We start from the raw sequence: 25,605 nt of genomic DNA, 5'->3' as shown, positions 1-25,605 counted from the left end.
CATACTGTCAGGAATAATTAAAAAAAAAAGCAATGTCAAAAACTCCAACAAGACACTTGAACATAATTTTTTTTAGAAAAACAAATTCACTTTATTTGGGGAATGTCTTTAACTGACATTTTTATACTTACAATTTAAAATGCACTGTTCCACTCCTGCAAAAACAACTTATGCCGGTTTTCAAAAGCTACGACAACAGATGTTTAATCAATTAAGAAAAACATAATATATTACAGCAACAAAACGTCCCACATTCAGATGGCAAAACTAAACTTAAATTTGTATTTTATTGCCATGCTTTTTTCCAGCTGTCTATAATATATCAATGTTTGATTTTATACGTACAGGTCTCACATTTCTGCATGTAAGACATACAGGACATGAAATCTATAACTAAGGTTGTTAACTAGATCAGCGGCTCCATCACATCTCCTCTAATCAGTAACCGTTTCATTGATCAAAGTGGGATGTTGGGTGTTTGTCATCAGCATCTGTACAGTGCTGCCAAACATTTAATATGGCAAATAAGCCCTGCCATGGCAACCCGACATAGAGGCCAGCAAACAATGCTCCATACACCATGGCAACAGGATGGCGGGAGACGGCTGGAGGACAGAGTTGTTGGCCTTCTGCTTGTTTACGGAGAGACACAGAGGGGCTGAAACAGAGAGGGTGACGGGTAAAAGCTGAAGTAAAGGATGCCACGAAGCTGGGCATGGAGAGTAGGGGACAGAACTACAGACGGAGATAATAAAGAAACAGAGTCACAGTTTGATACAATGGGAGCTTGGCCTTCATTTAACTCAACCAAGGGACCGTGTTCTGTTGGCAGTTCCATTTTCTACTGAATCCTCGTGATCACATACGCGGTACACACCCGGTGGCACAGTATAGCGTACTGTGTGTACAATCTGTCAACACCTCACCGTTACAGTATGCTCTTCTCTTTAGCTCCGCATAATCTGTGCAGAATGCATAAAAACACGGACCCTTCTCCGACTCTCACACAGCTCAGAAACAGGAAAAGCTGGCTGAATGGGCGCCGCCACCACCACCACCACCACCACCACCAGTACCACCATTAAAGCGTGTGCCAAGCAACAACTTATTAACAGTGAGGGCCCTCTGCATGTGATGGGATTAAAATCTTTCAATGACCAGGAGGGATATTTTCTTCAGTGGTGTTATGAAAACATGACATGAGGGCGGACACACTGGCAGAGACACACAACTCAGCTGCTGACACTTAAGACACCCGTACACACACGCATACACACAGACACACTCACCTCCAAGACATTTAGGGACAATTGTGAAACAGACCTTTTGTCAAGTAGATTGCGGAACTAGCATTTTGCACTTTGGGTAGTTCCATTTTATACTACTTTATACTTCTACTCAACTACATTTACAAAGGGATATGTTGCTTTTTTTTTTTTTACTTCACTAAATTTATCAGATAGCTACAGTTACTAGTTAATATGCAGATTAAGATATTAAATATGAATTATGTGACCATCTCATAAAATATGATGCACTGCTTTAGAGTTAACTATCCAGCAGCATATAAAGCAGTTAAAACTACCTCCAGCTCAGCTAGCTACAACACATTTATCTACAGTATTTAAAGTAATGATAATAATAATAATGATGATGATCTAAAAGGAGTAATGTGTTCTGAGTAATGTGTACTTTTACCTTTGATTCTTTCGTACATTTCTCTTACTTTTAGTTTACCACTTTTACTTGCAACAGAGTTTTTTCCCATTATTGTACTGTTTACACCTGCTAATAATAGTGATTATTATCACAACTTTGTATTTCAAACTAAGAATATGGGGACATGTCTGCAACTGTGTCAGACTACCTAACTGTGTCTTCTACCCTCATACATGTCGCTATTTTTAATTTTAGGCTCACACAGATAGGGCTTGTTAGACTTGTACAATTGGCCATATCTCCTTTATCTGTCACTCTGTGTAACACTCTGCGCACCCACATGCGCATGTGTAAGTGTATGAGTTTATTTATGGTTTAGGTATTTCCATAAGGGAAATAACTATATTCATACACACCTGTAAGAATGTACAAATACAAAGCAAACAAGGAAATACCAACGCAGACACAACAGACAATAACACACCCAGTGAAACACAAATGCATGCACTTAAATGCACAGGCAAAACTAGTAAACATCAAAATAAGTCTTCACATGCACACAATTATTTAGCATGAGACAAGTCGTAAATATTTCATTATAGGAGTCAAAAAACCAGTGCAATCTATTAGACGGCCAGTTAGTCACACCTGCATGTCATATTGGCTGGGCTCTAACACTGTGGTGCGAGAGGTGCTAGAACTGATAAAAAGACGCTAATAAGAGTGTGGGGGACAGAGAAAAGGCATCGCCGGCAGGCAGGCAGGGCATTTGTATGGAGAGGAGCAGGGCACTGCTGACGTCAGTCTGCAGCGACACACACAGCGTCAGCAGCCCTCTGCACACGCTGATAATGAGTGGGCTCTGGCCGTCGAGACACACACAGGAAGAAAAGATGATATGGAGAGAGGAAAAGAAAGCACAGGCTGGCTTGATTCTTTTCAGCCCTTGTTCAGGAAACAGTTAAACAGACGAGAGGTCTACAGTGGGTGCGTGTGTGTGTGTGTGTGTGTGTGTGTGCCTGTGTGTGCGCTTCCCATTGGTCAGACATAGCTTGAACTGCCAGGATATATGGCTGGGCCTGTAGCACGGTGCCAAAGATCAGACAGGTTAGCTGACTGCAGGCCAGGAGCTGAGGGAAGGAGCAGGGATTAAAAAAACTGTCTCTGAACTTTTGACCTAGACTGGCTCACTACTAAGATGTATCCTCCAGTCAAACACACGCAAAACTGACCCATATGATAAAACATGCTATAAAATATATTAGAGATGCAACATTTTCTTTAACCACAAAATGCAGTTTGGGTTAGTCATTAATAGTAAATTCAACAACCTAATTGAAGTGTTTCAAGAATCTGGAATAAAACATCAAAGGCTGCACAAATGTTTACGATAAACTCTTCCTTCCTGGGTTGCAGAGTTCACTTATTACTGGCAATAAAATTATCCCTCAACACCAATTCGCTATAAAATTTTATTTGGTAACAATGATAAATACAGACTGGCTTTGATAAGCCTCTCAGTATGCGGTCTTCATAATTCAATCTTTTCCTTGTAGGTTATCACCGAAAATCATAAATAAAAAACGGTTATAAAAAAGAATAAAGAAAGATAAAGAGTGCGACAGCGAATTTAAACTAACCCCCTACCAAAGATGAGGACGTTAATGACAACAGACAAATCACAACTTCAATTATATGGAATTGGTTAAGAGATCGTTAAAGTAACAACAAAGGCTTTGACAAAGATGCTCAGAAAATGTATGAAGTGCAAGCAAAGGCAGGAAGCACAAGTGAAAGGTACTATACCAGTGAATGGACAGGGTGTGAGATTTTAGGCCAACAAGCAGTGTCTGACATGCCAGTTGTACCTTGCTAAGAAGCACCTTAGACATTCAGCAGCATTACTTAGGCTCAACCTAAGCAACAAGCAGTTGTGTTAATCAATTGCTTAATTAGTTGCATTAACTGCTCGATTTGTGCCAAAAAAGAAAGAAAGAAATAAACAATCAACTGCTGCCTCGATATATTTTATTTTTACCCCGTCTTTCCACATTTTTTTGATCAGTTGCTTTACAACGCCATAGCGAAAGCACAATGCAACCTGTCGCTCTGCTGAATCCAACTTGGTACAGCAGATGATCAAATTACGAGCTGACTAAGCAGCTGCCCGTGAAAGGTGGGAAGAGGTACGGTGCATCCTCCCAGTGTAACCAGTCAGACAATCTGCAGGACAAAAGACTTGCAAAAATCTCCTAGCATCAGTTTTGCTTGGCTCACCACCAGCCCACAGGTCAACAGGCCCAAACAGGAAAACCCATGGTAGTCCAGGTGGCTAGTCTGCCTATGGCTGTCACCAGTGTCGTCAGGGCAACCTGGCAGGACCATGGAAAATTCTTTGACCAGGGAAAGGAGCTCGTGCAAAATGTCATCCCTCTCTTTCACACTCATCTACCACTTCACTGGACTGGTGTTGTTCAGTGTCTGCCCTACAAAAAGCCAGCATCTGTTAGTGTCATTTGGAGTTTTTTGGAGTACTTCTAGAACAAGATCTTTTTCTTTGTGTACTGTGTGGTGTTTGTTCCATTTGGCAACAATCCAGTGAATTAAAAAAAACAAAAAACAACAAGCATACAAAAAAACCAAACTAAGACTACCAATGAAATGTCTTCCCAAACTTAGTTAAAAATATTCAAACCATCCAAGGCATGAACGAGTTAAAAATAACGAGTTTCATGTCTCGTTGGTCTGGGTGTAAAAATCCCGCTTCAAGTTTTGCGTGAAACTACGTTTCACAACGGACAGAAATGAACAGCCACCGGCCAGCTTAAACAAAAAAAGCCACCGTTGGCTACTATTACTACTGTTAAAGGAGAATCCACTGTTTTTAATTCTTATCTCTATGCATTTTCCGTAACAATAACACACAATTAGCAGTCGCAGTTCTTTTCTCTGTGTTGCCAGAAGTAGCACCTCACCGTGTTTGCTGTTGTGAGAGAGAAGGCAGTAGTTCGGTCTCCTGTAAGTTTTCAGTTTATCTCAGGGCTGGGGGGTGGGGCTATATAAACAACAGCACAAAGCACATCATTTGTTCATCGCACTCATCGAACTTTCAATTTTTATATGGCACCCAAGAATGTCACAGTGGAAAACTTTATGGGTATTTATAGAAGCCAGTGTGCTCGATGGAGAGACACCCAGGCCAATGATGAGCATGAAACAGGCTTTAGAATCAAAGTAACGTCCCACTGTATTTAGGGTATTTTAGGGGCTGATCTGCCGTACCTGTTGGCAACTGGTGTGTTTTTCTTGTTTTTTTTTTACATAGGGAGCAAAGGATATAAGAGCTACTTTTGGGCACACATTACTGGAAATTTTTCACACAAAAAATATACAGTGAGCAACTGAAAGGGAGGTAACATGCTGGGGTAAATAAAAGGAAAATGAGCGTAGAGGTGCAAATGTATGGAAGGCGAGGCATGGTGAAGAAGAATGGTAGCAAACTGGTGCCAAATAGGGACATCTGATGTTTCTTAAAGTAATGCCAAATTTAACAGAAAACACTAACATTTAAAAAAAAAAAAAAAAAAAAAAAAAAAATTGTACACTATTTTAAATGTTTGCTCCTTGTAGGGCAAAATTTAAATTAACAGATTTTTAAAGGGAGTTTTGTGACTTCCTACTGGTACAAAAAACAGGAACATGCTGCATGTTTACCAGGGTATATTCTATTGTTGACTGCAAAAAAACAAAAAGAAAGATGCCTGTTTGTCTTATCACAAGAGACTGGCAAGAATATCGGCATGCATGACCTTTGGAGAGTGGTGGCAGAGAGCCCAAGTGTAAATACTTTGAATAGTACTTCTCAAAGTCCTTTCTGCTGACATTGATTTGCTGATCTGCAGGTTCATATAAATATCCCAGGTTTACCCAGAGTTAACACCAGTAATTATTAAAAGGACCATTGACCTTGTGACGCACAGAATGTACAATCAGAGCCTGACCGGGGCTTCATATGTCATCAAAGAAATTTAAGCAGCTGTTTATTAAGGTACGATAAGTAATCAGATCTGCCTCTGACTGGCCTCTGATTTGTTTTCGTTTTCTTACAGCTGTATTTCCTCTACTTATATCAGCCCAAAGTTTGGTTTACAACAAGCTGGTTAAAGTCAGTATTATCAAAGCCTCCATATACTGTATGCCAGGGGACAAAGGTGATCTCAGTGCAAATGTTTTCTGCTGAAACTGTGACCAGGAAGCCCTGGATCAGAGGGCTTTACTGTCTAAGACCAGAATCTTACATCGTGTAAACACATGGAGGTGTAATATAATTTTTGGCTTTCATTGTGGTTCATCAGTCCATACATTTTACATACGTCTGTTTACAATCTTTATTTACAACCACACAGCATGAAACAAAAATTGCAATGGCCACTAGGGCTGTAGAGAAAAGACATTAACCTGATAGTACTCTGTGAGTTTGAGTATCAGGAGACACATGGGATCATGCAGTTGTCTGGTTGCCTGTTTTTTTTCCTCTCTCTCTTTCTTTCTTTCTTTCTTTCTTTCTTTACTCCCAAAACTCTCGAAACTCTAATGTCGATTTAGCCTGACAACAGCACTGTGTCAAAGACTGCGGCCTCCTCATCCATTTCAGTGACACCAATCTGGGCTCTGGCATAAAAACAAAGGGTAGTCTGTTAAAACTTTGAAACCATTTCAACTTTCACAACAACGCAATATGACGTCATACAGCAGCATGCTAAATTGGCAAATCAAATATATGCAAGTGCACATTCCAGGTAGATTACATTGTAATGTGAACATCTTAGTTCCAGTGTGTACGTGACTTTATGTTCCAATCCTTGGAAACCTTTAGTATATTAACAGGTCATGGCAGCTGCACCACGTTTTGGTACCGAACTTTTGTTGTTTGGACATATTGATAGGCTACATGTGATGCTGTTAATTTATGTATAACTCATTGCTGAAGTGATTAGTTGATTAACATAAAATTAACGGGAGACAATTTTAATGATCGATTAAATGGTTAGGTTTGATTAAGTCATTTATCAAGCAAAAACGCAAAAACATTAAGTGGTTCCAACTTCCCAAATGTGAGAATAAGCTGAACTTAAAGAAAACAATTAATAATGATAAAAGACCACATTATGTCACAGTATGTCAAGATTTTTATAAGCTCAGGCTGGCATATTTTTTTATTTTGCATTTTTTAGTCAACAATTTGTCGTAATTTTTCTGTTCTGACATTCAACAAATAGTCCATATTCCCCAGCATACATACTGTTTCCCTCTATCAAAGTGCAAACATGTGATGTACGTCCTTCACACGCAACCTTTTTTGACCATTGTGGAGCCTAGGAGCAAGCTATACTTTGGAGGCTGGGAGGCCTGAGTACAACAGGAAGGTTATACCTGATATGGACATGAGAGCTAGAGGAGGGAGGCTCAAAGCCTTGTAAGGGAACATCTGGTTTTATCATGGAATCAGTGCAGGCTCCTCTCATAAACACAACCTAACGCCTGAGCCCTGGAACTCTGGCCAATAACAAGCATGTGAACACAAACGCCATCCATCAGAGCCGAGCAAAGGGAGGAGGAGTTCACAGGGAAGTAGAGTGAGTGAGACAGACACAAAGAACAGTGAGAGAAGAGACCACAACAGAAATTGTGTGCTAAGTAAATCATTGACAAGCAAGTGACCAACGCTGGCTGTAGGCAGCTTCTCATTTCTCCTTTACATATCGCATTCACAAAGCTGCCATTAAAGCAGAGTTGACAAGGGGGTTAAATTTAAAAAAAAAAAACCCTTAAGAGTCAGTTGTACACTTGTCAAGTTGAAGGCCAAAATCAATATGTAGCAGGCAACTCTAAAGCACCTCAACATCTGTCAGTCTGATTGTTGTTAAAGATATTTGAGAACACACTTAAATAACTTAATAGTTTTACAGTATGAGAGTAATTTCACCAAATTCAGTACACTCTTCTAGGGAAATTCATAGTGAGAGTCTGTTTGTGTGCGCCATAGCAACAGAGGGCTTGCTGCAGCCTGTCCTTTCCTACTCTCCCCATCATGGTGTGTGGATCACAGATGTAAAGGTCAGTATCATACGGGGCTCCTACATGTACTTTTCAAAATGCCTCACAGCGACGAGGTTTTTTTTTTTTGTCTGGCGATTCCAGCCGGATATTATTTTTACAAGGTGTGTTAGCCTGCAGAAACTTTGCTAAGTCATAGAATATAGATTAAGTAGCTGTAAAAATATTTTCAAAAATATTTAGGTCGCATTCATCAATACGCTCACACACACAAACCCAGAGAGAACTATTGCTAGTCTCTAAAGATCTATGGAGCCTTTTAGTCTCTTTTAGGTCATTTAAGTTTAAAAGCTGTACGGTTCAGTCCGCACAGTTCACAGCTCTCATCAGCAGGAAGCAGCCAAAAGGCTCTGACTAAAATCACTGTACAGCACCTGACCAACCGTAGACCCACAAAGTTAGGGTGAAGAAAGTGAAACATGTAGCAACCTAAATAAGCAGATATCTTTCTCAGGAGTTGGTGGACACCAAACCAGAGATAAAGGGAAAGTGATTATCAAAACTGAAATTCATCAGAATTCTGGACATGACTCAAAGTAGATAATAATGCTATTCTATGTCTGCGGGATGTGTGAGTAGGCAACTGTTTTCAGAATCAGAATCAGAATCAGAATAACTTTAATGATCCCCAAGGGGGAATTGCTTTATGACCGAAAAAGGAAGTAATACTTAAAAATTACTATAAGTAGTAATAATAATAAATCCCCAGTAAGGGAATAGAAAAATGTACAATTGCAAATGTGCAAAACGTAATGTGCGTGGTCTCTTTAAGCATACAGCAGGTCCTGTCACCTCTGGTGGTCTAGTCTAAAACTTAAGTCCAGCTTAAATCCCTGGACATTATGAAGAAAGCCCTCGGGTGTAGAGTCTGGACTCTAGCGACAATAGAGTGGATGACGTCAAAGACGGTTGCCGGGTTAACTGAGGAGTGGATGTAAACAACAACCAAGATGGCGTGAGAGAACTCTCTAGACATGTAGTATGGACGTAGCCCCATGGCTAACCGTTCAAGTCTGGGCTGCAGAATATTCCATCCCGCCCTCCCGAACTGTCCGAGAGCCATCGATGGTGGCGATGGGATCCAAAGTATCTTCCTGTAGCCATGTGTCTGTGAGGCACATAAAACTACACTCATGGAAAGTACCTCCACTGCCTCAATAGGGCCACTAGCTCACCCATCTTGTTACTGAGCTCACGTTGCCAACGATGAAAAAAAGGGAGACACACTGCTCTCCATCGGTCTCTGTGGTCTGGACCCAGCTCTCTTCCCTCACCACTTTGTTCCTCCTCTGCATCTTCTGTGTGTCCTCCTCCCGATTTCTGCTGGATGTCCATTGTTCTGGTCACCATGCCGGCCGGCAGCAGCACAATCATGCAAACAACATGACCATGGAGTTGCCACGCAACGGTAGTGTTGCTAAATGGTAGCAACAGTAGAAGTAGCTGAAGAAGTAATTTCATGGTGGGGAGAAAAAAAAAAAAAAAAAAGAAAAGAAAAAAAAAATCAGACTGGAAAAAGAAGAAAGTTAAAATGTTGGAAAAATAAGAAAATGAACAGGAGCTACTGCAACAAGCTGCATGCACGCTGGTGCATAAGCACAAAAAACAAAACAAAAAAAAAACAAAACAATAACTATAATTTTGCTAACTAATTAACCATTACAACTTTATAAGTTCATAATATGTCAAAGCTGTGTGTCTGTAAGCTGGTTTTGGATATCTTCTGCCCTCAAGCGTCCAGAAATCCAAGAATGGAGCTTTAAGGTGTCTATTTAAAAAGACATTTGGTCTGAGTTTTAGATTCTATTTAAATCCTTTAGAATATAAACATTTCATACATTTCTGGATATTCTGGGCATTTCTGATTGATACAATGTCCGACACCGTGCTGCAGTTCTGTCATTTTATTCGGCACAGATGTTTCAGGCAAAACGCCCTTTTTCGGTGTGAGGCAATTACCCACAAGTGTGAGAGAATCCACTTGCCATAGTATGGCCAGACGATGGACAACTGAGCATTTTCTACTACGCTTCACTGTGTGGGCATACTTTTACATCAACATTGCTGAGAGTTTGCAGCACTATAACAGTTCGGGAACTAAATCTTACAGAAGTGGAAGGTCACAAAATGTCTGTTGTTGCAATCTCCAAGAGCAATAGGTTGATGTTTCATGGGAATAATCCACCCCGGCCTGGTACAGGGGTGGGGTGTGACGGTATTTCACATTGTGAAGTCCCTGGTGTTTGGCGCACACATAATGAAGTATGACTGTCACCCTGCCATGAGGCCATTACGCTCTCGGTGACGAACACACAGAACCTGATGCTGGAGCAACACAGAAAAGAGAGAAAGAGACTAAGAGAGTGAGCCCACAAGTTTTATGAATCAAAGGAGAAGGAGACGTGAGGAAGACCAGCTGAGTTCAAGAATGACTGAACAAAAAAAATGTGTCCAGAGCAAGAAGTGAATTTCATGAAATTAAGATGTATATCTGTACAACCTTCTTTATAATTTAATATCAGGGAAAACAGTCACACAATAATATGTTACAAAACCAGAACCACTGACATCCAGCGGCAAAAATAATACTGTAAGCTTAAGCAAAAAGGTTCACTACTGCTCCAACACAAAGAAACACACTTTCCTTCCTGCCTTTAAAAATGATTGCATCAACAATGTTTAAATTTAAATACAACAGATATTTTTGCCATTTAGCACAAAAGCATTTCAGGGGTGACATTCATTACAGGATGCATCAGTCACACGACTCCTATTTCTCCCACTCCTCTCACAACTGAGCACAGGATATCTAATTTATTTGTAGATAGTTATCTTGTGCTATTGATGCATTCAACAAACATAAATCCCTGAGCCAGCACTGTCCATTAAACAAAGTGAACAAAATGCATCCTAAATAACTGTTAAAACTAAAGTAGCAAATGAAGACAGAACAAAATAGAACGTTTTAAAGGAGTTGACTAATATGCAACTGCAGCCAACAGGCTAATATATTTGTTGCCGGGTTTAAGTGACAAATCTACACTTCCTTAAAAATGCATCACGCAGTTTGCAGTTTAAACACAGAGCGACCACGCAGGAAAGGCGGCCTTCAGAGTGACTTGGGGTCTTCAGTTACTTTTCCCCTCAACATCCCAATCTTAGGAACAAGCAGACTCAGCAGGCAGTGCTGACAAGAGTGTGGGTCACAACATAATGCTGGAACCACCAGAGATCAGCGATTTACATCTGCAAGTATAAACTCAGAGCTTGGCAAGCTCTGCCTGCATCACCTGAGACAGATGCCACATGGCATAAATACTGGAACACTGGCTGACCGTCAGATGAGTCAGTCACACAAACCGGGGGTAGGTTTACTAAACAGAGTTAAGGAGAGTAAAGGTGAGGCCTACATGTACCAAGTTACCAAGATTTGTGTAGTATACAATGCTTTATTTTTTTTTTTTTGGAGGAGGAACTTTAAATTTCTAGGTATTACGACACTGTAATGTAATGTGAGTTCAAAAAAGGGCAAGACTTTTAGGAGAATAGAGGAAGAATGAAGTAAAGGGAGAGCTAGAAAATGTATAATTGTCTAGATTTAAGGAAGAAATCATGATCCTCAAGACACATGTAGCATCCATTTGCACACATTACACAACATATTCTTCACTATTTTTTTCTCAGACTTTCTCATTGTGCTTTGTGAAATAACAATCTAAATAGTCCCTTTTAAGTTCTATTTTTAATGTCTTTATTAGTTCTTTCGTTCCAGAAAAACTGTTTAAGTATTTACATCACTGTAGTTTGTTGTCACGAAGCATCTGACACACTGGGTTCTGGATTGACAAATCAGTTATCTACAGCATCATGATATCCACAAAATATTTCACTGCAGTTGCTACTTTGAGGTTTGTTTTGGAGAGTACCATTGCCCGAATGTGACCTTTAGCCCATTTCTTTCACTGCTCTGTTGCTCTTAGACAGGCTAACAGTTAACTTCAATGCATTGTCTGCATGGACAGCCAATTAATATGCCAAAAGCATGATAAATGATCTACACTTAACAGACTACCGCTACGATACTTTTAGCCTTTGGTAGAGCTGCTCAGTTAGTTTTTTAGCTCCATCAATCTTTACTTCGACGAGCAATTAAAGGTGATTAGATGCCATATTGATGCTTTACCCCATGCCAGATCTGGTGCATCATATAAAGATCTTCTTCTTAAAAGGGACGCTGATTATGAATGTGTCTTTCGAGCATAGTGTGATGAATCGGTCTCTGTTCCCTATCGTGGCTGTCTGCAGGCAAGAGCATTTCACCAAAGAGGAAATGCTGCAAGTGTAAAGTAACTGCATTTTCTATGTGAGGATGAATTATTTTTTATTTGTTGCATGGTATTTGATGTGATCAATGCAACAGATTCCATTTTTTTAATAAGCATATTAAAGACAAAGTTGCTGTTTTAAGTTAAAATACAAAAAAGAAATGTGATAAATTGGCTAAGACTTGAAGATAATGATGCTTATTTAAGATAGAATCTTATAAAATCTGTAGGAGACTCATTTTATGAACAGTAATATCTATGTTCTGAATCTCTAGTCAACACGTGGCTGGTAACCACTGTAGCCTGAAAAAGACAGGAGAAAGAAAATGACAGTTATAGCAAACTACTTAGCCTAGAAAAATGTCAAATGTTTTCTGCATCGTTTTTAATCTTAATTTGCTTTAAACTTGTGTTTTTGCTACTTGCACAAAGAGCCGACCTGATGCGATTTTTAGATCGCTAGAAAACAATAACACAAAACTTTCTACGTGATCACGATGCTAATTTTAAAAAACATAACCAAAAAAAAAAAAACTAAAACTAAAAAATAATCTTTAATCCCATGTCTTCCGCCATCCAACTACTGCTGTCTGCAGCCAAGCACCCAATGCCTAATACCCTGTGTCTATGGTGCCATGCCAGGGTGCCTGCTATTGATATGTGGCATCAAGTCCACTGTTGAATCAGTTTATCCCCTGACACAGGGTGCGGACAGATAAGGACAAAGGAGGGTCACACTGCAGCAGGCAATTCAATACATGGCAGTATGTATCAATATAAGTAAGACACAACTTTTCAAAGCTTTTATAGTATACAAATACATTAATGTGGTGTCTCTTTATTGAATACAGAAGTAAATATATGGCTTGCTTAATTCCGCAGTGTTAGGTGTGCCCAACAGTTCCAGCAGTTTCACTGGTCTTCTGCTTGGAGGAAAGTCTCCTCGGCCACTAAACCACTGCCGACCAGGCCTTGATCCCTGAATGGAGGATCCCTCTTCAAAAATTCTTATGAGCGTGTCATTTCAAGGCCTTTCACGGGGAGGAACGACAGTTTGGGCGGGCTACAGCTCAGACTGTATCTGAACAGCACAGTGTGCAATAAGCTGCAGAGGGGGTGTGCGATTAAACCCTGTGCTCTCGGGTCACTCACTCGGCCGTCAGCGAGCTCCATACGACTGCTGCAAAAACCTATCTCTGCCCATGAACTCCCAGTCTCTGCCGGCGCTGGTTTATCTCCGGCAGCAGCCTGCATCAGCCATAATAACTTACATCACAGTCCTCAGACCAAAGATGCAACAGATATGACATGTCTTCTGCTGTATATGGACTGGTAAATTACTGTGTCATGGCTCTCTAACTTTTCTCACATGAAGAACAAGGATACTCTCTCACGTCTGTCAAGCAAGCTCAAGTAAATTATGTTGTTTCATTACTGTCGCTTTGATGCAGACAAACAATTCGTCTAAAGTTGAAATGTTGATGAACTCAAACAGGTCAAATTTCGTGTGCGGTCACAGGAGAGAGAAAGGCAATGGGGAAGAAGGGGGCAGGGGGGTGTAGGGGTGGGGAGGGAGAGGATGATGCAGGTCCCTGGGAATTGATTACACTGAACAATGTTGAGCAGATCAAGAGCAACCTTGGCCGGATGGGGGAGATATCACACTGAAGCTCAGAGTCAGAGACCTTCGTCAGGCACAAAATCTATCTACAAAATCTCACTTACATTATGTGAGGGGAAGGGGGGGGGGGCTGTCTGGCATTTGAGTCTGTGTGTGTGTGTGTGTGTGTGCTTGCGTGTTGGGGGAGGGGCACGCGGGGGTTAAAGTGAAAAAGAAAGGGAGACAGCGACAGACTAAAGAAAAAGTGAAGAAAAGGGGGTGGGGATTGGCCGAGTGCAGTTTCTCAAAAAAAATTTTGTCTAAACCTCATCATTCCACTTTGAAAGATTTACTTTTACAATATATCACTCAGTATAAAATGTGCACTGTTATTGGAAATGGCAATCCTGTTGGTTGAAGTTAGGGTTTTCATTGCAGTGACTAATAGTGCTTCACAGTTTTGCCCTTTTCAGTGGGATCTGCCCTCAGCTGCTAAACACACACAAGCCCTCCTCTGTAGCTGCGGCTGACGTCAACCGTCACTTAGCAACAGCCTTTTGGTGTAAAAGCAGCAGTGCTGACACCGTTTTCAAAAGAGGCGCACAGAGAAAGACAGAAAGAAAATTCAGAGAAAATGAAAAACAGAGGCGGAGAGAACAAAATGAGGGAGAGAAAAGTGGAGGAACAAGATGAGTAAAATTTTAGTTTGAGATTGCGGTGTAATGTTTCAGTGAGAATGCATTGCCAAAATGATAACTGTAATCATTTTCAGTGCCATAAAAAGCTGAAATCACTCGTCTAACCATCCGCTCAGATCGTCACGTAAAGCTCTGAGAATGTTTAAGGAAAAGGTGATGTTATATCAATTTAGGCATCTGGAGACCATTAACAGTCAGTAAAACCTACGGTATTCACTCATTTAAATAAAAAATTTACTACATCCCTCACCTCTATTTCTCCGTTCTGCTTAAATTCCCACAGCAACAATTTAACTATGGGCTCTCACCATCTATGTCATAGCGGTTCAATTTAACCATACCGCCCCTTGACGAACCCTAACCATGCTCTCTCCATCTACTCTCACCCTGTCATTGGACTGAACAAACAGTCAACACATGCGAGGTTCAACAACCTCATCCTGAACCTAAAAGCCAAGCCACCTGAAATGTTTGCAATGTTGGGAACCTTGTGGTGTAATCAAAATCCTTTGGGAAGAGCTGTGCAGAGAATCTCCACTGTCTCCTCAAACTAAAAAGCTTGATTGCGTTGCAAATAGAGCCGGCGGCTTGGGGAACATTTTGTCATTACTTATCTTATCTAGCCGCTTCACATTTTCCAATTTTTCATGTAGTGAAAACAGAAAAAGTATGTGGGGCTGCTACAACAGTTGCAGAAGAAAAAAAAAAAAAAAAAAGTCTAATTAGCCCAAACGTAGCTGATGGCAGGGGTTCGGCATCCCGCTCTCCGGTCCAACATTCTGGGCCTGAACAATACACAAACCCAGCCACAAATAAGCTTTGTACAGATAATAATACAAGCAGATAGACGAGGTCAGGACATCACGTCAAGGCTCATTAGAGAAAAGTAAGAAAGAGAGGTCATGCCGCACAGCTCTTTATAGGCAGTTCGAAACAGAGCCTCAAAAAAAAGCCGTAACCCTAACTCTGTCCTAACAAATTGTAATTTACGGACTATTTCATAAACAAAATGTTAAAGCGAGAAGCAAAACAAAACCGTCTATTAATATTTTGCGAGTCCTCTTTTGATGGTGACTCTTCAGACACCAGAGTCATTACGCTAAGCTCTGGTAGACCTATCATGAAAACTAAAGAGCTGCAAGCTAATTGCTGGTGATCATGACGCAAACCGTTTCCAGGGTAACCCGAGTTTTGGAGTACCCGCTCCAGCATTTCCTCATCTGTTTGCACTCACACCAGCAGGCTGACAATGCAGTCGCTGCATCCTGTTTCACTCTGCAGTCAGCCAAACACAGCACCTCGCTCGACTTAACCCTTTCTACTGTGTCCTGCTGCTGCCGATGAAAAATTAAAAGCAGGTATGCAAACTAGCTCTGACATTAAAGGAAGTAGGATGAGAGTGTAATTCACAGAAGCTGTCCCAGCAGGCCATCTGGATCCAATAACAACAAGCCAAATGTTGATCAGTATAACTCCCAAAATAATAAAAATAGTATGTACTTGTCAAGAGTAACACCTGATAATAAAAAAAAAGTTCTATCGCACTCACAGGCAACATTCATAAATGCAGATTCAGCTCTTGATTTGGCATTCGCAGAATGTTTGCAAAGATACCTGTGGCATCGAGAAGTAGTTGCCGTATCTTGGTCTTGATATTGCAACTGTTACACCGGCGCCTAAACACCGAGGTTAATGTCACGTGTCATTCTCCATCAGTCAAACAACAGCTCATGTTAAGATTACATTTCATCAAATGGAATTATATCATAATAATCAACTCCAAGTCGCATGAACAGCATTTCACTAAGGACGGTCGTATGTCCATTTTAATTTAAAATCCGTAAATTACTGAAGTCCAAATAAAATTGATACCTGTGTTGTAAATGCAACTGTGGATGCCACAAAAGACTTAATACTTTCTTTTTCTTTTTTTACTTTCACATGGACTGAGAGAAAAATTGTTAACAACATTAATAAAGATTAAAGTTTTGTTAAAAAACAAAACCAAAAAAAAAAAAAAAAAAAAAAAACATATACACATAACCTTTAACTAAAGATAACATTAGACATTTAATGGCCCCTATTTTAAGTCAATTTACCTTTTCTCTGTCAGCACAGTCCTTAGAAGCTACAGTCAATTCCAACTCAAGTTATATATGTTTAAAATGAATAAACTAAAAACTAAAAATTTGGTTGAGCTCAGAAGGTTCTCAAAGTTATCTTAATTAATCATAATTAATGTTTTTTTAAGCCAAAAAAGAATATGCGCAACAATGTAAAATGAGATTGTCGTGTTCTATTAAGTGTTCATGGGCGCAGAGTGTCACAGCAAGCCCAATGAGGTTTAATTTGATTAGCCTTTATATATTTAATAGTTAAAAGCAAGATGGACTTACTTCAAGTTTTTATATCAGGTGCCGGAAATAGCATGTAGAGGATTTACTGTGTACTGGAAAATAGAATCATAAATACTGCGCGCGCACACACGCGCACACGCGCACACACACACACACACACACACACACACACACACACACACACACACACACACACACACACACACACACACACAGAAACAACTCGTCTTCAGACAGTGGATTAGTTTTGATAATTAATGAACCAAAGGCAAAAGAGCAAGCAGACCGTTTCAGTAAATGCATGGAAGCTTTCATCTTCACAGACAAATCAGATAAACAGGCTGTGGGTGCAACCAGTATAAACAGTACATAAGGTACGATTTAATTTGGTGATCATTTTATAAAATAAGAAATAATAAATAAATAAATAAATAAAGCAAACTAATATATATATCTTTACATTTCGGATGAAACTGATTATAATATTATGATTTTCTAAACCACAAATCTACCATTAGATTTTAAACCCAAAATCGACTATAAGATTTTACACCAATTACTTTCTCTCTGTACTACTATAATTCTGGTGAGGGAGAATTTGTTCAATCAAAGTAAACATTACATAACTAGTTCAATACACTTTCACCACTGTGCTGATAGTGTCAGCCTTACAATTCTGTATATCTTTAGAAAAAAATATCAAATTATAAAATAAGAGAATATATTATTTTGTAATACAAAATTAAAAATCAGAAAATGAAAAACCCTAAAGCTTTGTCTGTTTGTTTTTTTTTTTTACATGAAAAAGCCAAGTGGTCGGAAATACAATTCTCTATGGCACCTTTTCCCACCTAAACACTCTTTCTATCGCACACTGTCTGAAGACGGACAATTTCTCCCTTTTTCATCATGGCTAGAGGCAGACACTATATTCTACAGGGCGATTAATAAGACTTGGCATTTTTTTTTCCTTCTTTGCAATCACCCTGTGGTACGTCACTGGGTTGTGACGTCAATGTTATATCATTCCACATGGCTTTACAGCAAGCGAACGTGACAGCTGAGAGCTGCTCTGCGTTTTCACTGCTCTCCCTTCCAACCTCTCTCTCTGCAGCCTGTTTCCCTTTTCTTGTCTGAATGGGGGGTTAGTTAAGTGTATTATTTACCCCTGCCTGCCCCTGTGGAGTGGTAACCACACAAAAAGAGGGCATTCTCCCTGAATTCACTCCCAGCACTGCCTCTTAGGTCTCACTCATGAACTAAAGCTTTTACATTTCTGCCATGAAAGCCCAAATACAATAATCCTACTTGAAAAATATTTATCTCCACTTTATTCTCTTTATCTGGGAAAAAAACTAACTGGGTCTCAGAGACACATGCTGACATAATTCTGGGGAAGAGGAGGTTTTGCCATTCAGGTTGAACAATAAAATCATTGTCTTGGTCATTTGAAATAAATTATTTTACGGACCCACAACCAAAATGTGCAGCAGAAATTTTTGCAAACATATTTGTCACTTGCAAATAGTGTTAGGTCTCAGTTTGTGACCCAGTGTGTGAGTACTGGACAGTCTCAAAGTGCAAGAGTAATCTCGCAATAAAATAAGCAAATACGAAGTTTTACAGGGCTCCTTCACCGTGTCACAACTACATGATTCACTTTATGTATCCTATTGAAGAAAAATTTAACTCGACAGCGTGACGCAGTTAATGAAATAAATCTAGGATTCAGTGAGCCTGACCCCTGGCACTTACCGTCAGTCCATAAAGCTTGGGTTGTGCAAGAGGTTTTGAATTACTGGGGCAAAACACAAAACTGAGACTTGAAATTATCAGAGCAAAAATTCACATTAAATGAAACAGGAACATGCTAAATGAGACAATTCAATCTCCAACACTTTTCTGTTTCCATGCCCAAGTTTGGCCATGTCTGCATTTTTACAGAGGCAGAAATCTTTGTCCTGTTCTATGATTTCTAAATGAGCAGTCTCAAGACTGATTCAATCCACTGGGCCTCATGCGTGATCCAGTTCTACGAACAGATTCATTCGTAAGTGGCACATACAAAGCTTTATTAGTTTTTTTTTTCATTCACTTTTTTTCACTCTCAGATTTTTCTAGGTACAAAAAACAAAATTCAGGAGTGGTCCGGACCTGTAGTGCGAGTAATGAAGACACAGACTGCTTCTCTTCACAGCTGCCAAAGGGTCTTTATGCAGGTCTCTGTCCAGAATCATCTTCGGTTACGCCCGACAGTGTAACATCACCTACTATAGGCTATAATATTCTCTAGTTTAACAGCTCAGTAACTGTTGTCCCCTTGACCAACTCTCATTTTAGTTCTTTAGAGGGATGTTTTCTAGCATCTATCTTCATGTAACCTAAACCTTTTTCTGTCACAGTACAGTGCTGTTCTGATGACAAGCCACTGGCAAATCTACTACTATTTTTTGTCCCCTAATACGACTACTGACTGCTAAATTTGTTATGTTTTTGTTTGCTGGTTACTGACAGCCGACTTGGAGCTCTGTGGTGTGAAATTCTTTTAACTCTTGTATGACATTTTTGTGAATGAACCTTTCCCACAAATGAAGTGGAACGGGCAGCCTTATATGGTGATTTTAGGGATGCTGATTATGCTAATTATCAAATCTCGTGAACACGCACCTGCTCTATAGCAGGTGCGAATAGTCCTTTCAGACTATTCATCAGTCTGAAAGGAGAAATTTACGAGAAGTTTGTGCAGTTAAGAGGGGTTGCTGAATCCGACTCGGAACACTTGTACAAACAAGCCTCAGGAAAAAGTAAAAGAACATTCTTGCATGAGGTCCATCGTGTAAAGTAGTGAATACTAAGATGGCATCAACCATCAAGGGTTTTCCCTTGACGGTTGAGAAAACCCTTGACAGATAATAATTGTATGGTTTGTTCATATGGCATGGTACAATTCTATTTAGAGTACCCAAACGATAAAAGTTTTCATCAAAGTTGATGTTGACAAAAGATGCTTTAAAGCAGTGTCAAAGAAAATATTATTCTATGACCCACTGTTAGACCACGCTACAGTTAAAAATTATTTACCAAAAAAATTAAATTTAAAGATTAGTAAGCAATATGTGCTTGTTTTGTCATACTTATATCATCTTGGTCTTAAAAAAAATCTTCAGAATGACATAAGAGACTAACATGACTGTGTTGAAACTGCATACGGACTAGTGTCTGTTGAAATTTGTGCCATCAGACAGCTGAATTTGAATTAGGTGTTCCAAATCTGTATGTGATCAATGGAGTAACATGTAGCTCTCATTTGTTAGCTCAGCCTTTTCAAAAATTTAAGTCTCGAAAAGCTTTTGGTCTGTGGCATTATACAGGTGCTTAAAAACACTAGTAGTTTGCTGAAATAAACGGTCTATGGAAGCTCTGATGAGCTGAAGAGAAAATGGGATTTTCTTGGTAAATCTATATATATATTTGCTTGTCAATAGCAGTGCATGCCTAGTCCCTATTAAACTCTGAATGGTTTTCAGTCATTTAGCTTTAGAAAAACATTTGGTTTTAGAAAGAACTGCCACGATTAGCTTTTGGATTCGACACCTTCCACTCATTTAAATGAGCTTTTGCATCTGTCTCGCAAACTTGTAAAATGAACATTGAAGGTGCTCTCTTCTAAACAAATGTGGTTGTGTTTGCAGTCGGTGTTTCTCATTAAAATGTACGGCGCATATTAATTAAGTCTCAACAACTATTTGGAGGCACTTCCTACCTAATAAAAGGCCTACAAAGGCGATTTTTTGAATGTTCTGACATTTCCGCTTGCCGTCTCATTCTCTTATTTTGTTGGCACGTAGCTTCCCTTTAGGACAAATTATCACCTCCGACTGTTAACATGTCGAATTGTGTTAATCCAAGGGATGCCATAAATCGCCTCTTTCTCACTTTCATTTTAAAAGCATGGCCAGAAAATTCCTTCATGTATATGACAAATGTCAAGCCTACCAAACAAAAACAAGCCAAATATTTCAAATGTCAAAATTCTGATCATACAAGCTCCGGACATACTCAACCTCAGGTGTCTGGTGGCATAACTCTCGCTCTGGTGTCTTTCAGGCCATGGGGCACATTCGTCTGAAGCAGCACTTTCAGCTTGAATATTCATGATGGCGTCAACTTGCAGTAAGTCTGCATCCACACTGATTTGAGTGGTTATGAAGAACACATCAGATGGTTCAAACACAAATATAAAATGTCAAAAGAATTCTCATGATGGGTAAAAAGGTGAATAATAGAAAAATGAATGTCTTCCTAATTGTTCTATAGCACCTGACAGAGCCCACCGACTCAACACAGCACACAGTCTGGTCTCATCTTTGCTTATTTCCAGTTGACAGTGATAAAAAATAGCCATAGATGGGTAGGATGTAGTCATTATTGCAAATGTCTTAAAATCTATGTAAGTGTTAATACACAAGAAGCGTCGGCACATATATAAGTGAATAGATGAAGTGGATTTTCAGGACACCTCAGAGTGTACTGCCATGGTTATACCATGGTCATTTACCACAGATAGAAGGGACAGCTTACTTCATTATCCATTTCTAAAGTGTGGTGGTCGTGAGCTTAACCCTTGGCTAGGTCCTTTTCAGCAGTGACAGTTATCTGTTATAGTAATACAGCGTCGAGCAAAGTACTCTCTCTGTATTTACCTGCAGTGAAACATACAATCCGCACAAATTAATAATGTTGGTAAAACTGTTGACAGTATCTTTTTTTAGGCCTTCTTGTTATATGATTTTAACAAGCACTTGACAAATTAAAATGTAAAAAAAGGCATTTATGGATGAAGTGTTGCTTAAATTGTTTTGAAAACTGCATTTTCTTCTTCTAGTTTACTTAGCTTTAAGACTTAGTTGCGACGTTTGTGTCCGTTATCCTGACTGAAACATCTTGTCTTTAATCTACGCAATGTCAGAGCTCTATACAACCATTTTTACATGTTGATGATGAACTTGCTGTATATAGAACCACATGTTGCCGGGAACAAACAACAACCCCCCTCTTTGCAACTGAAAGACAAAAAAGCAGTGAACGGGTGTGTGTGTGTGTGTGTGTGTGTGTGTGACTTTCTCGTGTGCAAAATGTGTGTGAAGATGAGAAAATATGTGACATCACCACTGACTCCTTTCAAAGTCTTCCTTTGTGCCTATCTCTGACGCAGAAACTGACGGTTTGTGTATAAAATTAATCACTAATACGTAGAGAAGTTACATTATAAAAGATTAATTCTTATGCTCACACTTAAGTTCTTTACTGACTAGGTTTCCTGATTATGAAACCACGAAAAAGAAAAGCTTGGTGCCATTAGTAGCTAAAAATCTTGAGAAAAAAAAGAAAACCTTTTTAAGATGTGAGACCATCTGTGACAGGTTTTCCCTACGTTACGGGCTACACAGTTAATATTGTAGGATATCATACCATCCGGATGAGTAAGATCAATCCCAGCCTGCAGTGGGCACAATACCCCAGACAGGTTGCCAGTAAGCTGCATCATAGGGCTGACACCTCCAGACAGACAGACACACTCTCCCCAAAATTCACAACTAACAGGCAGTGCAGACTTCAATGCACCTGACCGGCATTTCTCAGAAGAAATCCACACAAACAGGTATATTGTGGAGTGTATTTTGTCCCTTTCGCTCACTAAGAAAAATCTGACTTCGACAGAGTTTTGTTTTTGTTCTTTTCAAACATTTTTCACAGTTGTTTAAAATTTGCATGTATGCAAAGACAAAAACAATGCCCTGTTTCAACTTTCCAACTGAAAATGATAATGTGTAGTTCTTTTAAAGGCACCACGTGCTATACATACTTACCTACAAAGAAACTGTGAAACTAATTTTGGAACATGAACGGAGAGAAATTCAGTTTTACTCAAAACATTACTCAGATTCACGTCTTGAAGCCACAGTCCCTGAATATGTCAACACTGACGTACATTTTACGTTCTAAGTCAAGTAACAAACTACAACGGATGTAAGCTGAGTCGAATATAAACGCATAATGGGAATACGCATATTAGAAATTGCCCTCAAACGCAATGTTTCCTTCGTTTTTTGTTGTTTTTTTCTATATAAACTACAATTTTTCTGCAAATAATGTTGAAGCGACATATTTCAGGCAAAAGTCCAGTCTGTGGATTCAAAAACACCTCATCTTAGGTTAAAATCATCATCTCTCTCTTCCAAATGAAAATGTTTTTAAATGTTGGAGCTGAGGTGTCCATCACAAAACTTACTTTAAACAAAGATATTACAGCCTCCATTCTTCATTGTTTACTTCTCACTAATTTTCAGTAACCCATGAAGCACATTCTGGGATCTAATGTTTGTGTATGTTCACGGATAAAACAAAAGGTGAAATGGTGTAGTAGTCAAACAAGGGTCTTTAAGTCTATGGTCATATTATTACAGATTCCTGAATGTTCCAACCTGTTTTTCTGTGTTAGTTTTCATGCAGTGTTTAAGGCCTGAGTCAATGTGACTGCTAATCTGCTAACAGCCTAAAGCACAATGAGGTGGGAAACAACTGCTGGAAATAGGACAACTGTGACACGCTGGAAATACATTTTTAGTTCTCTTATCATTTCTAACTAAGCGCGAAGGACACAAAAACAATGTGTGTGAGCTGATGGCTTGGCATCCACTGAAAACTGCATGTGTTGTTTTTAAATATTGTGTTTAAAAAAAAAAAAAAAAAAAAAAAAATTGCTGGCAATGATGTTGTCGCCTGTCTCAAATTGTCTACAAACAAACAAAGGCAGCAGCCTGCATCAGCGTTTTAGTCCGCAACATACTGAATGCAACATGATAGTCTTCCTTTGGTATGGATAGCACTCGATATAAGTGTATTGGTTTACAAAACGGAAGGAGCATCACATTGTGGTAGACCTGTTAGCTACTGCATGTAAACAGAGTGGTATTGTACAGCTTGTAGGGGGTTGTCTACGCAAGCAAACAAAAAGGAAAAGGAACAGACACTGACCGCTAAAGTCATATGGGACTGTAGGCCACATCTGTTGTTATTCTGAGGCGTGAGGACGTGTGATGTAGATGGACACTCACGTCCAATTGATTATGTGGTACATAAACTTTTAGATGAATAAGTTCCCAACAACATTGTAGATCAACATTAGCGATGGCAAGAAGTGTCGTAGGAAAGTATGTTGAATGTTGATATTTAATCATAACTACCTATAGGCTATAAAACACACAAATAATTGGCTGAAACGCTAAAAACAATTCAAATAAATAAGTCAATTTGGACAAAGCCCTGGCTTGATATATATGTGTATATATGTAGGCCTGTATAATAACACTGCAAAACATAATGCCAGACTGCCTGCTACCTGGAATAGCCTGCAATCACCAAGTGAAGTCATTCACAATACACTATTCTCTTCTAGCATATACGTTTTCCTTATCTACAAGTCATTTACTATTTGCATATCTAATCTTAGGCTGATACTTTGATGAAACACTTTGTTCTGTGAGGGAATGTTTTTCTGTAGGTCAGTAGTTTTGCGTGGGCTTTTTCGTGACATAAGACTGGGTGTTTTCCTCTTCTGATGCCCATGTGTACTCGGGGTGTCCGTGGATGATCGGCGGGCCTACTTTCTCAACTACAACAACAGACACGGTCCTGGCGGGGGAAGACCTACCTGTTCTCTGGATATACAGGGCAACGAGGGTCTGCGGGGCATTTTACAACTGCCATAATAGCTCGTCGACGTTTCCCCCAGGGAAACGCAACTGGACCTTCTCCGAGGTCTGATCACGGGGACCTTTTCCTCGGCGCTGGAAATCCCGCTCGGCGCGTCCCTCGACGGGTAGTAACGGTCAAAGCAGAGCCCCAACAGGGAGCCAGCAACCCCCGCAAAGCAGGCGAAGAGCGGTCTGAGCAGTGCGGGCAGACCGCTCAAACTTGTGAAAGAAACAAGCCACACAACGCTGGCAAAGACCAGTATGAGAACACTGTGTTTGAGTTTGAGCGTGGGGATCAGTGTGAGCAGACCCACACATCCCAACACGAAGAGCAACCTGCCCACCATTTGCATCTGGTGCTGGTCCTCTCCCCATTGCAAAAACCGCAAAACCAAAAAATCCCCGAGGTAACACGACGCTGGCAGCGAGACGAGCCAGCATTTGCTGCTCTCCTTCTTTTTCCTCCTCAGGTAAAACGTTAGAAAGAAGAAAGCACATCCTATGCTGAATAAAGGACTGACGGACTGGGAGAAGCCCCACAAAAAAGTCCGCAAATCCCAAAGCGAGTCACTTTGCAAGCTCCTAGAAATGAGAAGAGAAACCGCGAAAAATACAAACGCGCCGACGTAGAGGGCAGAGACCTTTAACAATTTTGAATTGAGAATGTCTTCGTTGCAAAACCTGCAGACGTTCAGCAAAAATCCCCTCTGATGGTCCTGTTTAAGGGGGGTGACGCAGCTCTTCACATAGCCGTTCCTAAAACCCTCTGAGCTGTTTACACTTCCAGCTCCGTCGTGGTGCCTTATTTTGCTGTGCAGAGCCTCTCCTTCCTCCCGTGCAGCCATGGCGCGACCGTGGCTCCCTCGGATCCACGCGAAAGTCCCCCTTCTCCTGCTATTCACGCCGTGTTAACGCCGAACTACATGACAGCGAACGCACTCCATGGTTACTCAAACGTGCTCCGGCACTTGGACTAAAGAAAGAAGGTGAGATGTTGTTTTTACAGAAATGGGGCTCCGTGTCGCCGCCTGCAGGCCACAACTCGGAGCTCAGGGCTTCGGTAATGTGGAGCGCTGGACCAATCCCGAGCTG

At 40.1% G+C, this 25,605-nt stretch overlaps 1 protein-coding gene across 1 annotated transcript in view; it reads right to left on the bottom strand.

Annotated features, from left to right (window-relative positions):
* Positions 1 to 25,605, bottom strand: part of pde3b (phosphodiesterase 3B) — a 40,219-nt gene that overhangs the window by 14,126 nt on the left and 488 nt on the right. The window contains exon 2 of the mRNA XM_040136558.1: positions 24,471 to 25,602. Within this exon, the coding sequence (XP_039992492.1) occupies positions 24,471 to 25,358 (888 nt within the window). The 5' untranslated portion in view covers positions 25,359 to 25,602. The remainder of the gene's footprint in view (positions 1 to 24,470; positions 25,603 to 25,605) is intronic.

The sequence above is a fragment of the Xiphias gladius genome, chromosome 1 (genome assembly GCF_016859285.1).
Source record: "Xiphias gladius isolate SHS-SW01 ecotype Sanya breed wild chromosome 1, ASM1685928v1, whole genome shotgun sequence".
NCBI lineage: Eukaryota > Metazoa > Chordata > Actinopteri > Istiophoriformes > Xiphiidae > Xiphias > Xiphias gladius.
This window is presented reverse-complemented; position numbering and strand designations above follow the sequence as displayed.